Source organism: Meles meles, chromosome 1, assembly GCF_922984935.1.
Source record: "Meles meles chromosome 1, mMelMel3.1 paternal haplotype, whole genome shotgun sequence".
Classification (NCBI taxonomy): Eukaryota; Metazoa; Chordata; class Mammalia; order Carnivora; family Mustelidae; genus Meles; species Meles meles.
Genome location: NC_060066.1, coordinates 181,711,801 through 181,736,355, shown reverse-complemented (window position 1 = coordinate 181,736,355; position 24,555 = coordinate 181,711,801). Strand labels below are relative to the sequence as shown.

General features: G+C 41.3%; 1 protein-coding gene across 3 annotated transcripts in view; it reads right to left on the bottom strand.

Annotated features, from left to right (window-relative positions):
• Positions 1-24,555, bottom strand: part of EIF2B3 (eukaryotic translation initiation factor 2B subunit gamma) — a 129,985-nt gene that overhangs the window by 48,162 nt on the left and 57,268 nt on the right. For all 3 annotated transcript variants that reach the window (XM_045980712.1, XM_045980721.1, XM_045980703.1), the window contains exon 6: positions 3,808-3,897. In XM_045980712.1, the coding sequence (XP_045836668.1) occupies positions 3,808-3,897 (90 nt within the window). The remainder of the gene's footprint in view (positions 1-3,807; positions 3,898-24,555) is intronic.

Below are 24,555 nucleotides of genomic sequence, written 5' to 3'. Positions count from 1 at the left end.
ATGAGAATAAATTTTCAGTGTCGGTGCTAATGGCTTGAGAAAGAAAAACATGTTCACATCCTATAGGATGGAGAGATCATTTAGGCTTATAGCAATCGAATAAGCACTCAAAGAATATACTTGGGTACTTATTGATGTCTGTTGCTTTGAGTTTTTAAAGATTTATGGTACGTCCAACTCACTTTTTAAAAATGTAAAAACTATTTTTTGAAATGTATATTTAATAAAATACATCTATTTTAAATGTACAGTTCGATGAGTTTTGTCAAATGTATACTACTATAACTGTTACCCCAAAGGAAGATATGGAATATTTTCATCAACCACCCCAGTTCCCTTATGCTTTTATTATACCATTATACTACTCTACTATACTCTAATACTACCTACCACATTTTATAGTAATAATTTGTTTAACCTGTCCCCCTCACCCTAAACTGTGAGGAACCTGAAGCAGAAACTTCATGTTTTTATCTTTACTACCTAGCAACGCAGTGCCTGACACATAGTGGGTGATCAATTAAAAGTTAATTCGAGTTCTTACTGTGCACCAACCATTGCTCTCACCTCTTTCCTAATTTCAATTTTATTTTTTTAAGTAGGGTCCACACCCAGGGTAGAGCCCAACATGGGGCTTGAACTTATGACCCTGAGATCAAGACCTGAGCTGAGATCAAGAATTGGACGGTTAACCAACTGAGCCACGGAGGTGCCCCTGCTCTCAGCTCTTTACAAGTATTTTCAACAATAACCATATGGGTCAGGTACTATTATTCCCAATTTTCAGTGGGAAAAGTGAGGTTCAGAAAATCAGACACCCATCCAAGGTCACACAGCTCAGTTACTAAACTTCTCTTGTCAAAGACAGTACAGGTTTTCTTTTCTCCATAGCTTTCCCTACAGCTTTTCTACTTGGTCAACTACAGAAAACCTCATCTCTTCTTCCACTACTGATATTACTGATGTATCTATCACATTTCTTCTGCTGTCTGAACTATCATCACATCTCTTCTCACGCCATCCACCAAGCATGTATTGAGTGAGTTAGCAGCAATCCAGGTAGGTATCTAATCTCAAAAGAATTTGGGTGGAAGACATTAACATGTAAACATCTGAAAAACAAAAACCCCTCAAAATCCCCCCCTCAAACACACACACACACACACACACACACACACACAGGGCAAATATGTTGTTGTTTACAGGTTAAAGACAGCGGGGGGATTGCTAAAGTGTCCTTTCTTGAAGTAGTGCCTGCCAGGTTTACTCTTTCCTTCCATCCCTAAAGGAGTCATCATTTTATAACCAGATAATTATAAGCTTCCTACTTACCTTGAAGGAGTCTCCGTCTCATCCAGCATGGTCTATGTTCTCCTGCCAGGCTGTACCACTGCTCATTCCAAAAGGGGCTATTCTGTTTGAAGATCTATTATCTCCCTGTTAAGCTTTCAAAGCATTCTACATGCTGCTCCCACCAAACTATTCAATCCCAGGTCCCACAACTTTGAGACAAGACCTCCACTATTCCAGTTAGGAAGGAATAAAGAATATCTTGAGTACTATTCTCATTTGTCCTGTTTTTTCCTAATACATTGAACTTTATCACTTTTCAATACAATACCTTTAACCCCAATGATTCTGACAGGTGGGTAGGGTAGATGGGGGGAATGAAGAGATAAGGGTCTCTTTAACAGATCCTGAGATGGGGAGGTTGTCTGAGCAGAGGCTCTGTACCATTCTCTGTTGCAGCAGGCTCTGGGAAAGTCCCATTCGAAAGAGCTTCTGGCCATGAGCCACAGAATCACCAAATTAAGGCTTGTCCTTAAGGCACAGAGCACTGCACTACACTTGCCAGGTGTGGGAACAGCTACCTGGTGGCCAAATGAGTTACAAAGGAGCTACAGCAGCGAGGATGAAGCTAGCTCTGGTGCAAAACTGTCTACATATCCCAGCATCAAAAGCTAAAATCCCATTAGGTAGTATTAATGAACACTGTTAGTTGTTTTTAAGGTGTGATAATGGCACTGAGGTATTTGATTAAAAGATAAAAAGACTTTACATTCTACAGATACATACACAGATATTTATAGATAATAACAATTGAAATAATTACATATGAAATTACATCATAATGACTTGCTTTAAAATCATCTGGCGCGATAGTGGAGAGATGGGTGGTAGCACATACAAAACAAGACTGGCCATGAACGGATACTTGTCAAAGCTGTGTGGTGGATACAGGGGACTTCATGACTTTCTCTACTTTTGTATTTGTGTGAAGTGTGTTCTAGTAAGTGGTTAAAAAAATATTTCTACCACTACTGCATTCTCTCCCAACACACCATAGGGCCTACTTCACAGGCTTTGTTTTCACTTGAGAAAAAACATGCCCTTAAAGGCTAAGAGTGAACTTCATTTTTGGAATACAGAGAGCCCAGACTGGTGACTCGAAAACAGGACCCGGAATTAATGTCTAATCTTGTTTAAATAGCAAGTTTTCTTGCTATTTAAAAAGCAAAGTCCCGCAATTTACCCTGGAGCTTAGGCTGCAAATATGCTGAGGGCAGGGCCCATGTCTGCTTATTTACCATTGATCCCGCAGCTAATCTAGAACAATGCCTGCCTCATCACAGATGCTTAATAAATATTTATTGATCGAACAATAAAACAGAATTGTAAGTCAGAGGGGATCAAGGCAACAGGATCTCCTAGGGTGGGGAAATAGAGAAATAACAATCCCTAGAAAAGTTTTCCAGGAGTCCAAATGACTTCTTTTGCCATTGGTTCTACATGGGTCTTCCTGGGGGGGTTAGCAGGTATAGTCAGGGGTTGAGGGTTAGGATGTTGTAAGAAATAGACTGGGGCACAGAGGAACACTTCCTCTTCCCCTATCATAATATTCCTGTATATATCTAAGTCTATCAGCTGAGGCCATGCTAGCATTTAAACTCGGGTTCTCAGACTATCTTCCTCAGCTGGTCTGAGGAACTTGCTGCTGTGACACCAGCCCACTTGCTTTTCAGTCTACCAGTGCTATTCAAGGTAGAAATTTATCCAGCAGTCATCGAGGGAGACTGGCTGCTTCTCTTCTTAAGCATATAGTTACTGAATCTTTTCCTCCCTATTCTTCTGAGGATTCTTGTTGTGTTTACTATAAAAAAATCCCTGAGATCAGCCTCAGAGGAGGTTTTTTCCTCTGGAAACCCAAGTCCTGTGATCAGTCAGACACAGTCTGTGTAAAGTATTTAAGGCCCACAGTTCTGTTCTCAAAGCAAAATCAGAGAAAGTATCAAATTTTGTTTCTCTGCATTTATTAAAGTCCACTTGGTGAGGTGGGCTTTGCCAAAATTGGAAGGAAACTTTTTTCCCCTCCTCTTGGGTAAGTCTCTGAACCTTTGCTAAGAGGGCCCACCTACAAGATAATCGCTAAGGGGAGGACGCCTGCTTGGAGACAAAACAGCACTAGAGCTAGGGAGCTCAACCCTCTGCAAGGAAAAAGAGCCTGGAAATGTGAAAGAGGCATCATAGTTACTATTAGTTTTACAGAAATATTTTGTTGGGTTATTACATAAGCCCCCAAAATACAAGCAGGGGACTCTATGATACAGACAAAGCAACAGTATGTGGATAACACGATTTCATTTTTAAATGAAGGCGAGAATCAGCTATTATTTATATAAACCAGCTATCTAACATGATCAAGGTTTAGAACTATTAAATAAGAACATGATCAAGGTTTAGAACTATTAAATAAGAACCAAAGTAGTTAAAACAGTGTGAGTTTGAATTCACCCCCCTCTTTCTTACTTATTTTCCATTAGGAAGTCCACAACGTATTTTTTCAAGCAGTAGAGATGGGCGTCCACAAGGCCTGTGTGGAAATGTATTCTAGGGTGCCTGCAAAAACAATCAAGAGAGAAGGGGCTCACAATCAAGTAACATGGGTTCTATCCTATTTTTAGGTAGTAGGCATTAAAAAATTTGTAAGGGTCAAAGCCATGATCCCCACTGGTCTCCTACTCTGGGGAGACCAAGATGGTGGATACCGGTACTGATCCTACCACAGAAAAGGTTTTCTTTTTATAGAAACCTACCTCACATTTTATCAGGCCTTTAGGTGAACCATCAAATCACTGAGAAGTCATCTTTTTCTATCACAAACTTTTTTTTGTTTTTTTGTTTTGTTTTGTTTTTGTTTTTTTCTATCACAAACTTTTACTCACAATTTTTTTTAAAGATTTATTTATTTTAGAAATAAAGCGGGTGTGAGAGCCTAAGCTGGGGGGAAGGGTGGAGCAGGAGAATCCTGAAGCAGACTCTGATTACAGAGCATAACACAGGACTTGATCCCAGGACCCTGAGATTATGACCTGAGCCCAAATCAAGAGTAGGCTGCTTAATCCTCACAATTCTTACAACTAACATTTTCCTGCTTTTACTCCAACTGCCCTACTTCCTGCAGGCCATACTTCAGTCATGCTTTCCTCCACGATTTGGCATGTATCACTCCATTTTCACAGAAGATGAAGTAAAATTCTATGAACACTTACTAACTCCCTACTCTTACATATTTATCAGGATTTGTTCCAGATATATTTCCTCCAGGGAACCTTCCCTGACAATCCAAGTTTACATTCCCACAGTGCTTGGTGCCTACCTCTATCAGATAAGTTATCATCCGGTAAGTAACAGCCTACTTACTTGGCTCTTTCTCCCTGCTAGACTGGGAGTCCTCTGAGGGCAGATTTATCTTTATAGCTTTAGCACTTAGCATTATACCTGACACAGAGAATGTATTTAATAAATAGCTGTTGAATAAACAAACGAATGAATCCGGTCAAATTAAGGCTTCCTGCTTAGTTGCTGTCTATTTTATTTTATTTAAAGATTTATTTATTTGACAGAGATCACAAGTAGGCAGAGAGGCAGGCAGAGAGAGAGAGAGGAGGAAGCAGGCTCCCTGCTGAGCAGAGAGCCCCATGCAGGGCTCGATCCCAACACCCTGGGATCATGACCTGAGCCGAAGACAGAGGCTTTAACCCATTGAACCACCCCGGCACCCCTAGATTTTTTTTTTAAAGATTTTATTTATTTATTTGACAGACAGAGACACAGCGAGAGAGGAACAGAAGCAGGGGAATGGGACAGAGAGAAGCAGGCCTACCCCAATGTGAGGCTCAATCCCAGGACCCTGGGACCCGGAACTGGACCAGCCAAAGGCAGATGCTTAATGACTGAGCCATTCAGGAGCGCACCCCCCCCCCCCCATTCTTAGGTTCTTGAGTACCAAGAAGTTCTTTAGGAAAATAGAATTTTACAAATGTGAATGTGCCAGGGTTTCACCTAAAGTCCACACCCTATGGGTGCCTGGGTGGCTCAGTTGGTTAAAGTGTCTATTTTGGGCTCCCTATCATGATCCCAGGGTCCTGGGATTGAGCCCTCCACTGGGCTCCCTGCTCAGTGGGAAGTCTGCTTCTCTCTCTTGCCCCCTCCTCTGCTCAAGCTCTTTCTCTCTCTCAAATAAATAAATAAAATCTTAAAAAAAAAAATGAAGTCTACACCCTGATAATCCTTTCCCACTTGATCTAGCCAATTTATTTTTTATTTTTGTTTTAAAGATTTTGTTTATTTATTTGACAGAGATCACAAGTAGGCAGAGAGGCAGGCAGAGAAAGAGGGGGAAGTAGTCCCCCTGCTGAGCAGAGAGCCCGATGTGGGGCTCGATCTTAAGACCCTGAGATCAGGACCAAGCCAAAAGCAGGGACTTAACCCACTGAGCCACCCAGGTGCCCCTTATCTAACCAATTTAGAAAGTTAAACTCTCCTGTCCTGTCCCTTGGTTTACAAAGTCCTTGAATCATTCAACACACTCTACCTATATTATTATTTTTTTAAAGATTTTATTTATTTATTTGACAGAGAGAGATCACAAGTAGACAGAGAGGCAGGCAGAGAGAGAGAGAGGGAAGCAGGCTCGCTGCTGAGCAGAGAGCCCGATGCGGGACTCGATCCCAGGACCCTGAGATCATGACCTGAGCCGAAGGCAGCGGCTTAACCCACTGAGCCACCCAGGTGCCCCTACCTATATTATTTAATCCTCATAACTATGTAGAGGTAGATATTTTATCTTATTTTTATAGCTATGGCTGAGATCAACTTTTATTATACACATAGGAAAAGAGTAACTTCAGGGTTTTAATAAATAGGGTGGCTCAGTTGGTTAAGTTTGTGCCTCCTGACTGAGGTAGTGATCTTGGCCTCAGGCTTGGGCCTGCTCAGAGGGGAGTCTGCACTCCCTTTACCCCTCCCCCTGCTCTGACCTCTCTCCCTCTCAAATAAACGAAATCTTAAAAAAGAAAAAAAAGTTTTATTAGGGATGCCTGGGTGGCTCAGTTAGTTAAGCAGCTGCCTTTGGCTCCGGTCATGATCCCAGGATCTTGGGATTAAGTCCTGCACTGGGGCTCCTTGCTCCTCAGGGAGCCTGCTTTCCCCTCTCTCTGCCTGCCTCTCTGCCTACTTGTGATCTCTGTCTGTCAAATAAATAAGTAAAATCTTTAAAAATAAATAACATCTTTAAATAAAATAAAATCTTTAAAAAAATAAAATCTTTAAAAATCTTTTAAAAAGTTTGAATAATCATCTTCTAAACTATTATCAATCTCTAGCATATATGGTAATAACATTCATACAGCACCTTATAATTTACAAATGTTTTTCAGCTTTTTACTCTCATCCCTTAAAGGAGGTAAAACAACAACAAAAATTTCTCCCATTTCGAAGAAACATTCCAAAAATTTAGCTGGTATATTCACGCTAGAGATTTAGCTACAAATGTGGAATATAATGAAGGAACAGAGATGGCAGATTCAGAGATTTTTTCTTTTCTTTCAGATTAAATTTATAGTGAATGTAAACCTTGGGACTGGAGACTAACGGCATTTAAATTGTCAAAAAGGTGGTTTTCTTACTTCATTTTATAGTCTTGAATGACAATAGAAATAAGGACTGATTTTTTAAAATTAGATTTCATTTTTTAAAAAGATTTTTATTTATTTATTTGAGAGAGAGAGCACAAGCAGTGGGAGCAGGGAGGCTGATGAGGGTGGGGCTTGATCCCAGGACTCCAGGATCAAGACCATGATAGATCATGACCCGAGCCCAAGGCAGACTGCTCACCAAACTGAGCCACCCACGCGCCCCAAAACAAAACAAATGAAGCCAAAAACCTCAAAGAGGGACCAGTAAAATCTGGGTAATAGACTGACTACTTCAGGCCTGGAAGATCCTTTGAATTTGTATATCATAAAGTTAAAAAAAAAAAAAAACAATAAATGGAAATGAATAAGACATTTAGAAATAGTTGTAATTTTATGTTTAAAAAAATTTTTTTTAAAGCAGCAGGCAGAGGGAGAAGCAGGCTCACATTAAGCAAGGAGCCAGATGCAGAACTGATCCCAGGACCCTGGGATCATGACCTGAGCTGAAGGCAGATGCTTAACCCACTGAGCTACCCAGGCATCCCAAAGATTTACTTTATTTTTTATTTTTTGATTTACTTATTTATTTATTTAGAGAGAGAGAGAGCATGCAAGCGAGGGAAAAGGCAGAGAGAGAGAGTGAATCTAAAGCAGATTCCCCGCTGAGTGTGGAGTCAGACATAGGGGCTAGATCTCAGGACCCTGAAACCATGACCTGAGCCAAAATCAAGAGTTGACACCTGGGAGCCTGGGTGGCTCAGCATGGGGCTCCTTGCTCAGTGGGGAGCCTGTTTCTCCCTCTGCCTGCCACTTCCCCTGCTTGTGCTCTTTTTCTCTGTGACAAAATATTTAAAAAAAAAAAAAAAGAAGAGTTGACACTTAACCAACTCAACCCCCCACGTGCACTCCAGAAGCATAATTTTTTGAAGTTTTTAATTTTAATTCCAGTATAGTTAACATACAGTGTTATATCATTTTCAGGTGTACAATACAGTGATTCAACAATTCTATACATTACTCAGTGCTCCTCAAAAGTATGCTCTTTAATCCCCATCACCCATTTCACCCATCCCCCCCACTCCCCTCTGGTAACCCTCAGTTTGTTTACTGAAGTGTAATTTATATACCATAAAATTCACGTGTTTTAGGTGTACAACTGAATTGCTTTTAGAAAATTTGTACAGCGATACAACTACCACCACAATCCAGTTACAGAACATTTCTATCATTCAAATAAAATCTTACATGACAATACAACCAATCAATTCCCCTTTGTCACCCGCAGTTTCAGACAATCACCAATCTGCCTTTTGTCTCTACAGCTCTGCCTTTTCTCTTTTTGATTATAGCCATTCTAGTGGGTGTGAAGTGGTATTTCACTGCAGTTTAAATCTGCATTTCTTTAGTGACTAATGACATTGAGAACTGTTTCATGTGCTTATTAGCCATTTGTACATATTTATTTATTTATAGAAAGAATTTATTTATTTATTTGTCAGAGAGATTGAGAGCACAAGCAGGGAGAGACGCAGGCAGAGCAGGCAGAAGGAGAAGCAGACTCTTCTACCAAACAAGGACTCAATCCCAGGACCCTGGGATCATGACCTGAGTGGAACGCAGACACTTGACTGACTAAGCCACCCCGTACATCTTGTTTTAAAAAGATTGATTGATTGATTGACTGATTTTAGAGCACAAGCACACTTAACATTCAACAGCAGCAGGGGTTGCGTGGTGAGGGTCAGAAGGTGAGGGAGAGAGAAAATCTTAAGCCGGCTCCATGGCAAGCACAAGCCTGACGTGGGGCCAGATCTCTTGATCCTGAACACAACTTGAGCCAAAATCAAGAGTCAGAGGCTTAACCGACTGGGCCACCCATGTGCCCCTAGGGGCACAAAAAATTATCTTTGCTTTAAACATAATTATTTAAAAGTTCCTTTTTGGGAAGCCTGGGTGGCTCAGTCAGTTAAGCCTCTGCCTTCAAGCCAAAGGCAGAGGCTTAACCCACTGAACTACCAGGTGCTCCTGCAGCAGTCTTTTCTTATTATCCCAGATTTTGTATAATGAAAATCTCTGTCACCAAATCTAGTATAGTATTTCATGACTATAAGGATGATAGTCACTAGCAGAAAGATGGAGAGAAGAATTAAATGCCCTAATGGGATTCTTTTATCTTTGTAATATTTTCTTGCATGACATCAATAATTTTATCTGCTTGATTCTGAAAATGCTTAATTTCATCATTTCTAGATGCAAATCTTGGTCCAGATGATCCCCTTAGAAAAAAGTCCTCTTCTTCATCTGAATCATCTTCCAAAAGATTTCTCTTTTCACTGTGCACAGAACCCGTGACATCATCATCATTTAGGTGGTGCTTGAACTTGGGAGGCATACTTTTTACTTGACAACTACTCTTCTGTTTCCTGGTAGAGTAAGTATTCACCACCTGGTCCTCTGGGGAGCTCTGGGCAGTTCTTCAGGGTGGGTAGGGGAAGGAGTGGGAAGGGCAGGAACAAAGCAAGGAAGGGAGACAGTGGGAGCAGACCTGGTGCCCACTCCATAGCACCTGTGTGCCTAATCATTACCATTTAAAAGAAACTAGAGACTAAGTTTGCTCAGAAGTAGCTATCTATAATTCGACCTATAATTCTAATGAGATAGATTTTGGGGCAAGCACCTGTTGGATGGGTACCTGGTAGCTATTTTATAGGAAGGCACTTACTTGCCAGACCACCCCAAATGCCTGATCTTGGTGTCATCATGTGTGCACAGGGAGTTCCAAACCAAAGGGCTGCCTGCAGCAGAGTGGCTATGGCACTGTTGGGGCTCAGGCCCCACCAGGAAAAGCAGTTTTGTTGATGTTAAAGTCCTAGACTCAAAGTAGCAGCAGACAGAGACTTCCAGAGCTCTGGAAGAGTTCTTTAGAGTTCTAAGGGCTGCTCCTCATTGTACGGACAGAAAAACAAAAGGAAATTATTTTTGTCCATGTTAAAAGCAATCCATTCACTCCTCTAGGTGACGGTCTCTAGCCTACACTCACTGAATACCTACCGTGTGCCAAACATTTGGGATACAGCAGTGAATAAAATGGACATGAAAGCTGCATGAAGTGTACAGTGTAATTATGCTAAGTGTACAACAAATGAATGGGAAGCACAGAATGTTATAGAAGCGTGTAATAAGGGACCTTGCCTGGGCTGGGAGATGATGTAAACTTACCTTTCAGCTCAGATGTGAAGGACAAACAGGAGTTAGCCAGGCGAAAGGGGTGTAGAAACTGAGATGGGAACTCTGGCAGAGAAAACAGTAGGTGCCAAGACTTGAGACAGACTGGTGAGTGTGAGGAACTAAAGGTGCTCCATACTGATAAAGCACACAAAACAGGATGGGGAGAGGCACAAGATGAAGCTACGGAGGTGTGAGCCACATTAAGGATTTTGATCTTTATTCTAAAGGAAGGAGTCTCAGATGCCTGGCTGGCTCAGTCGATAGAGCATGTGAATACTGATTTTGCAGTTTTGAGTTCAAGCCCCTCATTGGGCACAGAACTTACTTAAAAATAAATAAATAAAGGAAACAGGTTTCAGGTTACATGTACAGATAAAGGCAGAGGTATATAATACAGAATCACCTCCTGTGTCTCTAGCATATGCAGTATCTTGAGACTACGGATAATTTATATTCTGTAATCATGCCACTGACTTAATAGTGAACTTAATCAAAGTTAAAAGGTAGCTTGGTGGAGCACTGGGCTGAAAGGGTTCCAGGTTTCATTTTGCTACTACAAAGGGCACAATCCTTCTTCATGCCAATCTCCTTGTTAGGAGACAAAGCATTGCACTTCATTGTTCCAGAGTTTTGTAGAGGTGTGTCAGGGAACTACGGAAACCTGAGTCAGAATAACCCCATGTTCTACATTTTATGTCTTAGGCTTCTACATAAGATTTCACTTAAAGACAAAGTTTCACTGCCTCAAGAGAACGTTGGAGAACAACTGCAATTTTTAATCTTAGACAATATATTCACGAATTTTATTCAACAAACGTGGAGATCGATCATTATTATCTACCCACTACAGAATTATTAGGATGACTAGAAATTACTCAAAGTACATTACACAGTCCCTGTCAGACATTAGGCACTCATTAATTGACAACTACTGTTGTTAATATCATGGACCAAATACTGTGCTTGGTAAACAGGGACACAGAGTTGAAACAAACAGATGTTGCCCTTAGGAGCTCACAATCTAGTAGGGAAGACTACATGCTCAAAAACATTTCCTAGTATAATGTGGTCTATGTAATAATGTAGGGAGCTGGTACAGCAGAGGATGCAATGAGCTAAGACAACAGGAACATGATAAGGTTTCACAGAGATGGAGGAAGCTGGAGGTTGGCTCTGAAAGATGAGGAGAAACTCGCTAGAGAGGCAAAGTAGGAAAAAGATATTTTAATTGAAGGGCTAGTGCCAACAAACACAAACAGGTATGAAAAAAAAATTCCAGGATGCAATGATAAAGGTTCAGGCTGGAAAGACAGCCAGAGGTTTGATCCTGAAAGCCTTCTATGATGCTTTTGTGTCATATGAAAGCAAGTGGATTGGGGCGCCTGGGTAGCTCAGTAGGTTAAGCGTCTGACTCTTGATTTCAGTTCAGGTCTTGACCTCAGAATCGTGAGTTCAAGCCCCGTGTTTAAAAAGGAAAAAGCATTTGGATTTTCTTTCTTTCTTTTTTAAAGATTTTATTTATTTATTTGACAGAGAGACAGAGAGAGAGCATGAGGGGGGAGAAGGTCAGAGGGAGAAGCAGATTCCTTGCTGAGCAGGGAGCCTGATGCGGGACTTGATCCCGGGACTCTGGGACCATGACCTGAGCCAAAGGCAGTCGCTTAACCAACTGAGCCACCCAGACGCCCTGGATTTTATTTCTTAGGTGATAGAAAACTATGGAAAGTTACAGTTTCATGGAAATACATATACACAAGGAGCCCCATGTAGGACTTGATCCCAGGACCCTGGGGTCATGGGCTTTGTCTGTATTACCTAAGCTGGGCTGGAATTAGATTACGCAAAATTCTCTTCTCTGAATGGTTCTCAGGTAGCGAATGCCACAGAGATATTTTATGTGACCTTTCAAAGGCAGAAGGAAAGCTACAGGTACATTTGTTCATAATGTTCTAAAGGTCAGTGGATGGTGTCACACACTGTGGCAACTTGTTCGTGACGTCACTGATATGCTAGCACACCTAGCAGGTAGGGAACAATATCCAGACTTACAGATCCTCCAGAACCTATCAGATATCTTCCTCAGCTTCTCTTGAGTCCTGAGCCAAGTACTATGTAGTTGTGTGGTGAAGGAAGCCTGCTTTCCCCGCAGGTCACCCACAGCAATGAGGCTGAAGGTGGTGAGAGAGAGAAGTGGGTTCCCGTTTGTCCGTGCGGGTCCCTGTTTGCTCTTGCTCTTGTGCACATCCAGCTCTTCTTTCTGACTGTGCTGGCTGACTCACAGCAATCTCACTCTGAACACTAAACCCAGAAGCAGTAGCATGCGTACACTGCTCTACCAGTTTCCACAATTAAATAACAAATGCTCATTCTGTATCTCTCATGGGAGTTCTGATTCTCTGACTGATATAAAAACTGCTACCAGAATTGGTCCTGGAGAGGGGTGCCTGGCTGGCTCAGGTGGTAGAGCATGTGTCTCTTGATCTCAGGGTTGCGAGTTTGAGCCCCACACTAGGCACGGACCCTAGTTAAAAAAATAAATATCAAAAAGAAGTGGTCCTGGAAGAACAGAACATTAAGGATGGGTTTGTGAATTGATTCTGTATTACCTACAATCAGTTCTCTAATTTGGTTAGGTTTATTTATTTCTTTAGTTGGTTATTTTTGAAAAAAATATTTTATTTATTCATTTGTATATGTGAGAGAGAGAGGGAGAGAGAGCATGTGTGAGCACAAGCAGGGGGGAGCAGCAGGCAGAAGGAGAAGCAGGCTTTCTGCTGAGCAAGGAGCCCCATGTAGGACTTGATCCCAGGACCCTGGGGTCATGACCTGAGCTGAAGACAGACACTTAATTGACTGAGCCACCAGGCATCTCATTTTATTTTTTATTTATTAAGTAATCTCAACCCCCAACGTGGGGCTCAAACTCATGACTCTGAGATCAGGAGTCACATGCTCTACTGAATGAGCCAGACAGGCATACTGATTAGGGTTAAAGGTCTTTCACCTGATTGGCTGACTCCTACCCAGATTAACCAGAATAGTCTCCCTCACTTAAAATCAAGAGATTTTAACTTATTACTTACAAAAATAACTATCACATAGACCGATGTCTAACTTTAACACAGGAGTCATCAAAGCCTTCCTAGACAGGATCACAAGGCCATCCACCCTCCCTGTCATCCCAGCCCAGAATGCTGGAACCTGGTGAGGTCTGGAGTGTGACCCTTCCCAAGATGTGCTCTAGACAGCAAACTGTACAGCCCCACTGACAAAGGGCTCCTACTTAAAGACAAGCCCGGGAAAGAGAGCTGTCTCTCCAGTTATTTTTCTAAGCTGCTGATCCATTATGTCTGAAGAATTTAATAAACAAAGATTTAAACCCTCCACAGAAACTGGGTGAAAGCTGACATATTAATTTGCACTCCACTCAGTACCCCTGACCTGGCTAATACGACCTTTTGGCAGGTCTGTCTTGCAGTCCTCAGTTCTTCCAGGATACAAAGCGGTATTCCTACTGGCTTCAGATCCAGTTTCAAGCCGGTTATGTACATGGCCAGAGGCAAGAGACTAGTTAAGGATCACTCGGGGGTTCATTTCTCAAAGCTTGGTTCCAGCTTTTCCATGACTAGAGTTATAACAAATTCAAAAGTTATTACAAACCAGCCTGCTCAGGCACTCCCCACCCTTTGAGGTTCAATAGTTGAGTAAAAAAATTTCTCCAGAGTGACAGATATGTGCTAGGCACAGAACGGTATTAGGTCTACAATACTGAACGAAACATAGATCTCATCTAGTAATCAGGGGTGCCTGGGTGGTTCAGTCAGTTGGGCATCTAACTTTGGCTTGGGTCATGATCCCAGGGATGGAGCCCCACATCGGGCTCCCTGCTTGGTGGGGAGTCTGCTTCTCCCTCAGCCTGCCACTACCCCTGCCTGTTTTTTCTCTCTCTGTCAAGTAAGTAAAATCTTAAAAAAAATTAATAACCTAGTAATCACTACTTTTTGTAAACTTTTAAAGACTTCCCTTTGCCTCTTTAAATGCTTTCACATTATATTCTATGCTTCAGAGAAACTAAGTGACCTAGTTATTTTGCTTTCCTTTCTCTGCGCCTTTGCTCATGTAGTTCCTTCTGGAGTGACTGCCTCTACCTATGTACACCTACTACTCCTAAAATACATAAATCCTTAAAGCTCCAGCCTCAAATGTCATTTTCTTCTTAAAATTTTTCCTGATTCTCCTAATCTAGTGAGTGTGGTTTTTTTTTTTTTTCTAAATACAAAATTTCATCAGAAAAATCTCTGAAAATACTAATGTTTCTATATGGTGTGTAACTATCACCTCTTTCAGGAGGAGGAGGAGGCAAGTAATTTTCTAAGACAGAAAGGTGGTGATGGTTGAGAGTAACTGCTAAGAGAAGTGGAAGGGTTGGTCCAGAAGTGTAAGAATGCAGAGTGGTGGGGCGCCTGGGTGGTTCAGTGGGTTAAAGCCTCTGCCTTCGGCTCAGGTCATAATCTCAGGGTCCTGTGATCGAGCCCCACATTGGGCTCTCTGCTCCGCGGGGAGCCTGCTTCCTCCTCTCTGCCTAGTTGTGATTTCTCTCTGTCAAATAAATAAAATATAAAAAAAAAAAAAAAAGAATGCAGAGTGGTTTTTAAGGGTTCAGCTAAGATTGGAACCATGAATTTACAGTGGTGCCACTTTACAACATTGCATAGTATTTTTCCTGAAGACCTGAATGAAACAGATGTAGGAACAGACAAAATAGAGTAATCCAAAGTTGAGGGTTATGAGGGCAGATATAGCAAAAGGACAGTGAGTGAGCATATGGAGGGAAATGCCTGAAGTTGCACACCACAGGATCTAGACTAGATAAAGGAGGAAATGAGGGAGAGAAGGAGGAAAAAGAGAAAGAGGGAGGGAGGGAATAGAGGAACTGAAAGATATAGAGACTGAAATGAAGGAAACAGTTTTCCAGGTAAAGATGGCAGAATAAACACAGACATTAAGCCCTATTCCCTTTTTTTTTTTTTTAAGACTTTTAAAATTTGTTTACTTGAGAGAGAGAGAGAGCATGAGTGGCAGTGAGGGGCAGAGGGAGAGGCAGAAGGAGACTCCCCACTGAGCAGGGAGACAGCCAATGTGGGAGGTGGGATGTAGGGCGTGGGGTGTGGGACTTACTTCCAGGATCCCAGGATCCCAGAATCCCAAGATTTCAGGATCAAGACCTGAGCTGAAGACAGATGCTTCACCAACTGAAGTACCCAGGGACTCAAGATTTATTCTTTTCGAAAACGCATTAAAGTGACAGTAAAGAGTTTCTGTTGTTGTCCTCATTGTTTTTTGAAAGGTTATAAACTCCAAGGACAAAGATTAGGAGATGTGAATATAGTGAAACACTTTGGAAGCTGGAAAGCAGAAGGATGGTGGTGGCAGATTCAGCACATCTAAGGAAAGCTGAATCCCAAGCCGGCCATAAGGAAAGCTGAGGAGCAAGCTGATTTGTACTGCAGAAGTCCTGAAATGGTCAGGAATTGGCAGCACTTTCACCCACCGAGAAAGGAGCCTGGAATATTTTTCTCTGAAGCCTGTAGTCAGTCCAAAAGAAAAGGCTTAAGGTTACAGATATGAGGGTTCTTTTACAAATAACCTATCTATATCCCTTTATAGAAGTGAAAGTTAAAAGTACAAAGGAGGGGGCGCCTGGGTGGCTCAGCTGGTTAAGCCCCTGCTTTTGGCTCAGGTCATGATCTCAGGGTCCTGGGATCGAGCCCCATGTTGGGCTCTCTGCTCAGCGGGAAGCCCGCTTCTCCCCCTCTCTCTGCCTGCCTCTCTGCCTACTTGTGATCTCTCTCTCTGTCAAATAAATAAATAAAATCTTTTTAAAAAAAAGTACAAAGGAGTAAGACAAAGAGTCTCAGTGCTTAGGCTGGTCAAGATGCCTTGGGAAAGTTTCTTGATTCTGATGTCCACAAGTCCCACAAAAAGCTGCAAATTAGAGAAGTACTTTAAGAATTATGGCTCGCTAGTAGCGTTGGGAATACTAATTTAGATACATAGTATTTCAAGACTTTCCATACCTTTGGGGAAATAATCAAGAGCATAAACCTACTTCTTATCATCTAGAGTCCCAGAAATATAGATCTGGCCATGCATGATCGTTGAGGTTTTGACATAAGTCCTTTTCTTTCCAGATATAAATGTCTAAACTTAAACAAGATAAATGTGTAAACATTTTATTCCATTTAAAAGATATCCTTTAGAAGCTTGCTTTAATATTATCATTACCCTTCCAGTAAAAAACCTTGACTAGTACTCAAAATAACATAACACTGGAGAAAAGCTACATGACTTTCTTATTAAATATTTGGCACAAACACCTTTTACTTATAAATTATTAAAAACACATGTCTTTCAGAAATAAAATGGGAATTTTAGAGCTGGGGGGGCGTCTTTAAAGAAAAACTAGGCCAATTTCAGTTAGAGAAACTGAGGTTTAGAGAAGCAAAGTTACTTGCTCAATATTATATAGCTGGTTTGTCTCAAAACTAAATTCCAAAACCTCTAGACTTTTAATTTCCAGTGCATGTTCTTTCTACCAGCAACACTCTCTTCAACTAAGAGAGTGTTGCGCTGTAGATTAGTTAGGCATCATCTAATGCCTAAATCACGAATGCATCAATCTGACATGTCTGAAAGGTGTTACGCTGTCTTCAAATTCACTGAGGTTGTAGAATCTGGGGCCAATGGAGTGAAGTTACCAGTATTGTCTGATGACTAAGCAGTTTGCTGGGAGTCTGCATTGTACCTGACTACAGGGACAGTAGGAGTCCTACTTCAGCATGTCTTATAATATTTCCCTTTTCAGTACCAAATATGCCTGAGGTTCTCAAAACAGAACACTCTCTTTGCAATCAGGGAAGCACTTCCTCCTCTCTCAGAAAGAGAGAATACAAGAGATGTACATTCCATTATCATTGTTTCTTTCTCCCACAAGCAGTATGGAAAGTTAGAAAACTTTAAAATAAGAGGTTTCAGACTCTCTTATATACACAAAGGTCTTTTCCAAGATAAGTTTGGTGTCTGCCCAACAGGAACCACCCCTGCCTTTGGAAATTCAATTAAAAAAAAAAAAAAAAAAAGGAAGTATCATATTCTCATATTCAAAAGTGCTTGAAAATCTGAATTTAATTAGTTTTTACCCACCATCTCTGAGGCCAGGAAGAGCACAATACCCTAGAGGGTCATAGGAATGAGGGCAAGAACAATTTTACTGCTCATTTATCTAGCCAGCTGCCCTATTATAACTACAAACCAAAGATCCTGAATCACTGGAGTGTCGATTACAAGTTAGAAGTTAGAAGAATGGAGGGAAAAAATCTGCCAACGACCAAAAAAAACCAACAACAACAACAAAAAACCCCATAAAAAAACCCCAGCAAATCTGCCACCCCCCCCCCCCCAAAAAAAAACCAACTAGAAAGTGTTCTAGGAAACTAGTGTTAATGACCCCAGTGCTTACCCAAGGTCCCCAACTTAGCAGCTATGAGGGAAAAATAGATCGCCATCTGCTCTGCATTTTCACCTTACCTCTGGCTACTTCCTTCTTTGCTCCTATCATGCCCAAACCTTGCTCTCCGTTGGCCGAGACCACTAGGATGAGGCATTTACTAACAGTCCACCATATGGAGCCATCAGCTAGTTCCCAGGGAGGTGAAGACAAAGAAGGGGATAGTCTCCACCTTCTAGTTGTAATTACAAAAACATATGACTAGCTTCTGAGAACTTAATGTCTTAGCCTGCCAAATCTAATACAGAGCAAAGCATAAACTTTAGTGCTTGATGGATGCATAGATGAGTCAGGTCCCTTGTTTCACATCATAACAGATAATCACAGTTCTTTCTGCATTCCAAAGGACACAATCCCTTGACTCTTTGGAGCCTTGTGAATTTAGCAATGCAACACTGTGATAACTTTTTAGGTCTTATACCTTAAATCTACCCTGCATACTGCTATCAGATTATCTTTTCAGAATCCTGAATTTGCATCATTTCCCTTCACAAAAAGTCTTTAATAATTCCCCAGTGTTCAAGGCCCTCTGTTATCATACCGACGCAACTTCTCAGCCTTATCTCCTAGTATTCCCCAACCAGGGTCCTCAATTTGGGTCAGACTGTACTTAAAGAAATCCTGCATACCCTGTCTCCACACATTTGCTCATAGGATTCTCCTCACATAGGATCCAGCTTCTTATGTCCCTTTCTGTACCTGATCTATATCCATCCTTCAGGTCCAAATCATTCTCTTAGATTTTCCTGACCACCTTAGACCCTAGGGATTGCTACCTCCTCTAAATTCTTAGAACCCTGCTGGCCATAACTGTTCAGTATCTGATCTAGTTTGTTATTGTTTGTTAACCTTTTTTTAAAAAAAGATTTTTAGAGAAAGAGTACGCATGCGCTCCTGAATGGGGGTAAGGGACAGAGAGAAAATCCCGCTGAGCATGCAGCCCACTGACACAGAGCCTGATCTCACCACCCATGATCATGACCTGAGCTAAAACCAAGAACCCGATGCTCAATTGCTCAACTGAGCCACCCAGATACCCCTGTTTATTAGCCTTTTATATGCATAATATGCATAATCTTATCTTCCACTGAGGTGAATGAATTCTTTGAGATTGTCTCCTGTCTCCAGGATTCCCTTAAATACTAAAACAGTGATTTGACCAGAGGAGGAAACTCGATAAATATTCGTCAGTTGAAAAATGTGTTCCTGGGGCGCCTGGGTGGCTCAGTGGGTTGAGCCTCTGCCTTCAGCTCAGGTCATGATCTCGGGGTCCTGGGATCGAGCCCCACCATCGGGCTCTCTGCACAGCAGGGAGCCTGCTTCCCCCTCTCTCTCTGCCTGCCTCTCTGCCGACTTGTGATCTCTCTCTCTCTGTTACATAAAGAAATTAAAAAAAAAATCTTTAAAAAAAAAAAAAGAAAAGAAAAATGTGTTCCTGAAAAACAGAAAGGATGAGCTAATGGAAAAGGCCCAGCTCTGTCCCTAATTAGATAAAGGATATGAAACAAAGCCTTCTTCCTCTGGCTTTCAGCATCGTTATCTGAAATATAGGTGACGGGACTAAATGACATTCTAGCTGTGGCAGTCTACAATGTGATCTTACAACTAAGATCATACTTTCAATGCATTAAGAGATATTATTTAATTGTATCTTATGGTTAGCTTTTCTAAAATACAAAGAACCCCCTCTGTTTCCTCAAAACTTGATTTTGATAAATGAACTTAGAAAAAAAAAATCCATAACAAACCCCTTTTTTTTAAAAGAAAGAATTCCAGATTCAGTCAGCTATATCTTGACTAAGAAATAAGCTGTCTTAACAAGGTACCATCATAGCTATTCTTTGTAGAGAAAAAAAAAAAAAAAAGACCTCCAGTGGGGCTGGCAGATGTCAGCCTGCCAGTTGGATGGCACTGATGTCTGTTTTTGTAGATAAAGTATTACTGGAACACAGCCACACTCATTTGTTACATATCTTAGGATGCTTTTGTGTTACAACAGCAGAGCTGAAGAAACGTTAACACCATATGGTCTGCAAAGTCTAAAATATTTACAATTTGCCCTTACAGAAAAAGTTTGCCAATCCTTGTTTTATACTCAACATTCATCACAAAGTGCCAAAGCCCTAGATTACAGACCCTTAATCGCAATTGGTCACTAGGTGATTTCCCACTAATTTGTTCAACAAATATTAATTAATTGGAATTTTCAATTTTTTTAAAAAAGATTTTATTTATTTATCCATTTGACAGAGAGAGACAGCGAGAGAGCAAACACAAGCAGGGGGAGTGAGAGAGGGAGAAGCAGGCTCCCTGTGGAACAGGGAGCCCGATGTGGGGCTCGATTCCAGGACCCTGGGACCATGACCCGAACTGAAGGCAGATGCTTAAGGACTGAGCCACCCAGGCACTCCTAGAATTCTTAATAAATTTCTAAAGGTTGAATGTGAGCTGGAATGGGAAGATACCATTCCAGGAACCACTCTGCACCTATTTTTCTCACACAGAACTGCATACTACAAAGAGTAAATTTTACTGTATATAAATGACACCTCAATGAATTGAACTTAAAAAAAAAATCAGGTTCTAGATCATTAGAAACGATCTAAATATACAGCACTGGGTATGTTTAGATAAATGATGGTATATGTATATACTATTCATACGACAGATAGTTATACAGTTATTGAGAACCACATTAAAAAACTAAGAGGACTGTCATAGTCGGGATAATGGCCCCTCAAAGATATCCACTTTGGAACCTGTGAATGTATTACCTCATATGGCAAAAGGGACTTTGCAGGCACAATTAAGTTAAAAGTTCTTGAGATGGATAGATTATCCTAGATAATCCTGGTGGGCCCAATATAATTACCAGGGTATTTATGAGAGGAAGACAAATAGTTGACTACTTTTTTATTTTTTTAAGATTTTATTTATTTAGGGGCGCCTGGGTGGCTCAGTGGGTTAAAGCCTCTGCCTTCAGCTCAGGTCATGATCCCAGGGTTCTGGGATCGAGCCCCGCATAGGGTTCTGGGATCGAGCCCCGCATCGGGCTCTCTGCTCTGTGGACAGCCTGCTTCCCTCTCTCTCTCTCTCTGCCTGCCTCTCTGCCTACTTGTGATCTCTGTCTGTCAAATAAATAAATAAAATCTTAAAAAAAAAAAGATTTTATTTATTTATTTGAGAGAGTGCACACATGGGTGTGGGGGAGGAGAAGGGGGGAAGCAAGAAGCAGACAACATCCCTCCCTTGCCCCCAGCAGGGAGCCCAATGCAGGGCTCAATCCCAGGACCATGAGATCATGACCTGAGCCAAAGGAAGACAGTTAACCAACTGAGCCACCCAGGCGGCCCATTGACTAAGTACCTTTTAACTGTTATGTCCAGAACCATCTATCCCTGAATGGTCAAATGCCAGCCACATCATTGGGTCTTAGTGCAACACCACAAATCTAGTGGGCTACCATTTGAATATTCTAGGGTTTATTTGGTTCTGCAAACAGGTCTACAGTGTTGGAAAGATGTTGCCTACACTAGCCAGAGCCTTCTCCTTGAGGTATGGCTATGGCCTGCAGCCCCTAAAGAATGAGAATCAGTTCTAAGCAGAAGTTTCAGGGGTTTGATTCACTTTCATAATGCTCCTATTTATTTCTGGGGTGCTGGAAAATTCCTTTAGACTCTGACAGAATGCCTATCCCTTTATCAAATACTTATGGAGAGGAGAGCAGTGCTATTGGACCACAAACTGGTAAGTTGAACAGGAGTGGGTTTTGAACGCTGGTACACTACCATCATCCAAGAAGCTTTTTAAAAATGCTTGTCCTGGGGTGCCTGGGTGGCTCAGTGGGTTAAGCTTCTGCCTTCAGCTCAGTTCATTATCTCAGGGTCCTGGGATCGAGCCCTGCATCGGGCTCTCTGCTCAGGAAGGAGCCTGCTTCCCCCTCTCTCTCTGCCTGCCTCTCTACCTACTTGTTATCTCTCTCTGCCAAATAAATAAGAGAAATCTTTAAAAAAATAAAAATAAAAATGCCTGTCCTCTGCCAGACCAATTAAGTAAGAATCTCAAGGGGTGGGTCTCAGCCATTAGCATTTTAAAAAATGCTCCCCGGTTGAGAACGATTGGTCTTGTGAGAAGAGCAGACAAGAAATCAGTGCTTACTATAGTGAAGTTGGAAAGACTGATTGAAAGGATACAACCTTTTTGGTACATCCTCAGTCAGGAGTTATAAGAGGCATGCATATTATTAGATAACATTCATCACAGTTTTTATACATGCAGAGGCCACTACATCAGGTTTCCTTCCTGAGAAAGAAAACAATTTAATAATCCAGGCAGTTTAATTTTACGATTGTAAAAGTGATCATCCCAAGGGTGAGAAAATTTGCTTTACCAGGTGGTAGCAAATCATGGGGAAAACCATTATTGTGTGTTGAAGGCTGGATTCTCAAGAAGTGAGCTGAGACAGTATTTGGGGGGGCAAGATGTTTATTAGGGATCAATACCTGTGAAAGGAAGAGGAGGAAGCACGACTGGGCAGAGGCAAACTGAACTGAGATGCAGGTTCTACAAAGCCCCGGCCAACCGGGCAGTTAGTTCAGGAGCAAGTATCGCCTATCAGAGTGACCAGGCCTTTACGCCCATCCTTCATTTAGTCTTGGGATGCAGGCTGCCCCCAGCAAGGGTATGACCTTGGGCAATGTGGCTCTTACAAATGAGGGAGATCCTGAAGATAACAACTAGAGGCTGTGTGTTAACTACACTCCTTACAGATGAGCAGCAAATCCTTCTTTGAAGGGGTACCTGGGCATTTTACCTCTACGTCTATCACATGACACTATAACAATGAATACTATGGGTCAAGGGGCTGTTCCTTTTCTCAATAATTCATTCTAACCCAGGCCTCTCTCCTGTCAAACACAAGAAAGAAAATTATGAGACTGTTTGTTGCCAATGTTTAAACAACAAAAACCTTACAAGTTTAGTAAGACCATAGGATGATCACCCATTTCCTTCATGTTTCTGACTGAGCTGACAGTTTGTCCAAGATCTTAGCAAAGGCAACCAGCTAAGACAGGATGCATCCCAAATATATAGCCACGTGACTTTCCCTACTTCCAAGATAAGCGGGGAGCAAACTGAGGCGGAAAGGAAAGGAACTGTGCTATATAAGCACATTATTTTTTCCCTCCAAGATGTCTTTCAACTTCATTGTTTTTGAAAGACTCTTGATCCAAAGCCTAGAGATTGAGAATTTTACTGGTCATCTATAGTTATATAACAAATTACCTCAAACTCAGAGGCTTAAAATAACAAACTATTATCTCAGTGTTTGGAATCGGGGAGTGGTTTCATGGTTCTGACTCAGGTTCTCTCAGGAGGCTGCCATCAAGCTGCTGGCCAAGGGCTGCAGTCAACTAGAGGCTGACTGGAGGGAAAGCCGCTTTCAACATGGCTGCTGACAAGTCTCAGATTACCTGCTTCCAAGCTCACTAATGTGGTTGCCGGCAGTTCCTCACCACATGGGTTTCTCCATAACCTGCCTGAATGTTCTCATGACATGGTAGCTAGCTGTGAAGAAGTTATTTTTTTCCCCCCAAGGAGGGCTCATAGATGCCGTATTTGTAAGCCCCTTCATGTTTGAGAATATCTTCCTGATGCCCCATAAAATTTGCAGATTCTTAAGATCTGCAGATTTTTACTTGATTCAGGAATTTTTATTGTATTTTATCTTGTTTTTAATTTAATTATAAAATTACATATGCACATACTTTATGTAAGTAAGGTTAAATAGGTTCTCGAGGCTTACAATGAAAAATTTCAGTCCTCTATTCCCTCCCCTCCCCATTTTCTGTTCCCCAGAAGCACCCATTTTCAATTATTTATATCTGTATTTCTAGTAACATTCTAATATTGATATTCCTTAATTTTTCCATTTCAGACATTATCTGTTGATTTCCCACTATGGAAGATAAGGATTTAGCTTTCTTTCATGACCAACCCTGCCCCTACCACATATACCCATACTTCCTGTACCTTTTACCTCCCTAATTTTCTTACTGTTTTGGTTAGTTCAATAATTGAAGTTTGTTATTATGGCTATTAACTATCAAAGAGGAAGTTTATCTCTCTTATCTTCCCTTGTGTCTCTAATATACTAACCCTCCCTGTCATCATTCCAAAGTAATTATCATGATTTTGGTTACGTCAAGTCAGTGATTACATTATGATGCATATATAAACATAAGTTACTGTGTGTTAACTACACTCCTTATAGATGAGCAGCAAATCCTTCTTTGAAGGGGTACTGAAACATTCAGTAACTAATGGTTAATTTTTTTCCTGCATATTTTTGTTTGCCTTGGTATTACTGTTTTCTCCCATTTCTTAGTTTTCCAGATACTTATCAATAATTCAACCCCAAACTAACCACCAAGTGCTCAAAACGCCTCTCAAAATGTTGAGACACACCAAGTATTTTGTCATTTTTGTCAGAAGAAATATGAGTATCCTGAGGAAATTATTCCCAAAGCTTTCTGACCTATTCCAATCTGGTCTGATTGCCATCTACACCCGGAACGAAGGTGTTATCCTGGAATCCTAGGGATTCTTTTTCCTATAATCCTATAATCCCATGTCTTTCTTTCTTAGACTATGCCAGGGCTTTGGTGTTATAAATTCTCTAGCAGCTTTCTGAAAACAGATGCTTGGAAAGCAACTGTTTGTAAAATGCTTATTCTACTCTCATAGTTGATTGACTACATATAGACTAAAGAATTTTGAAAG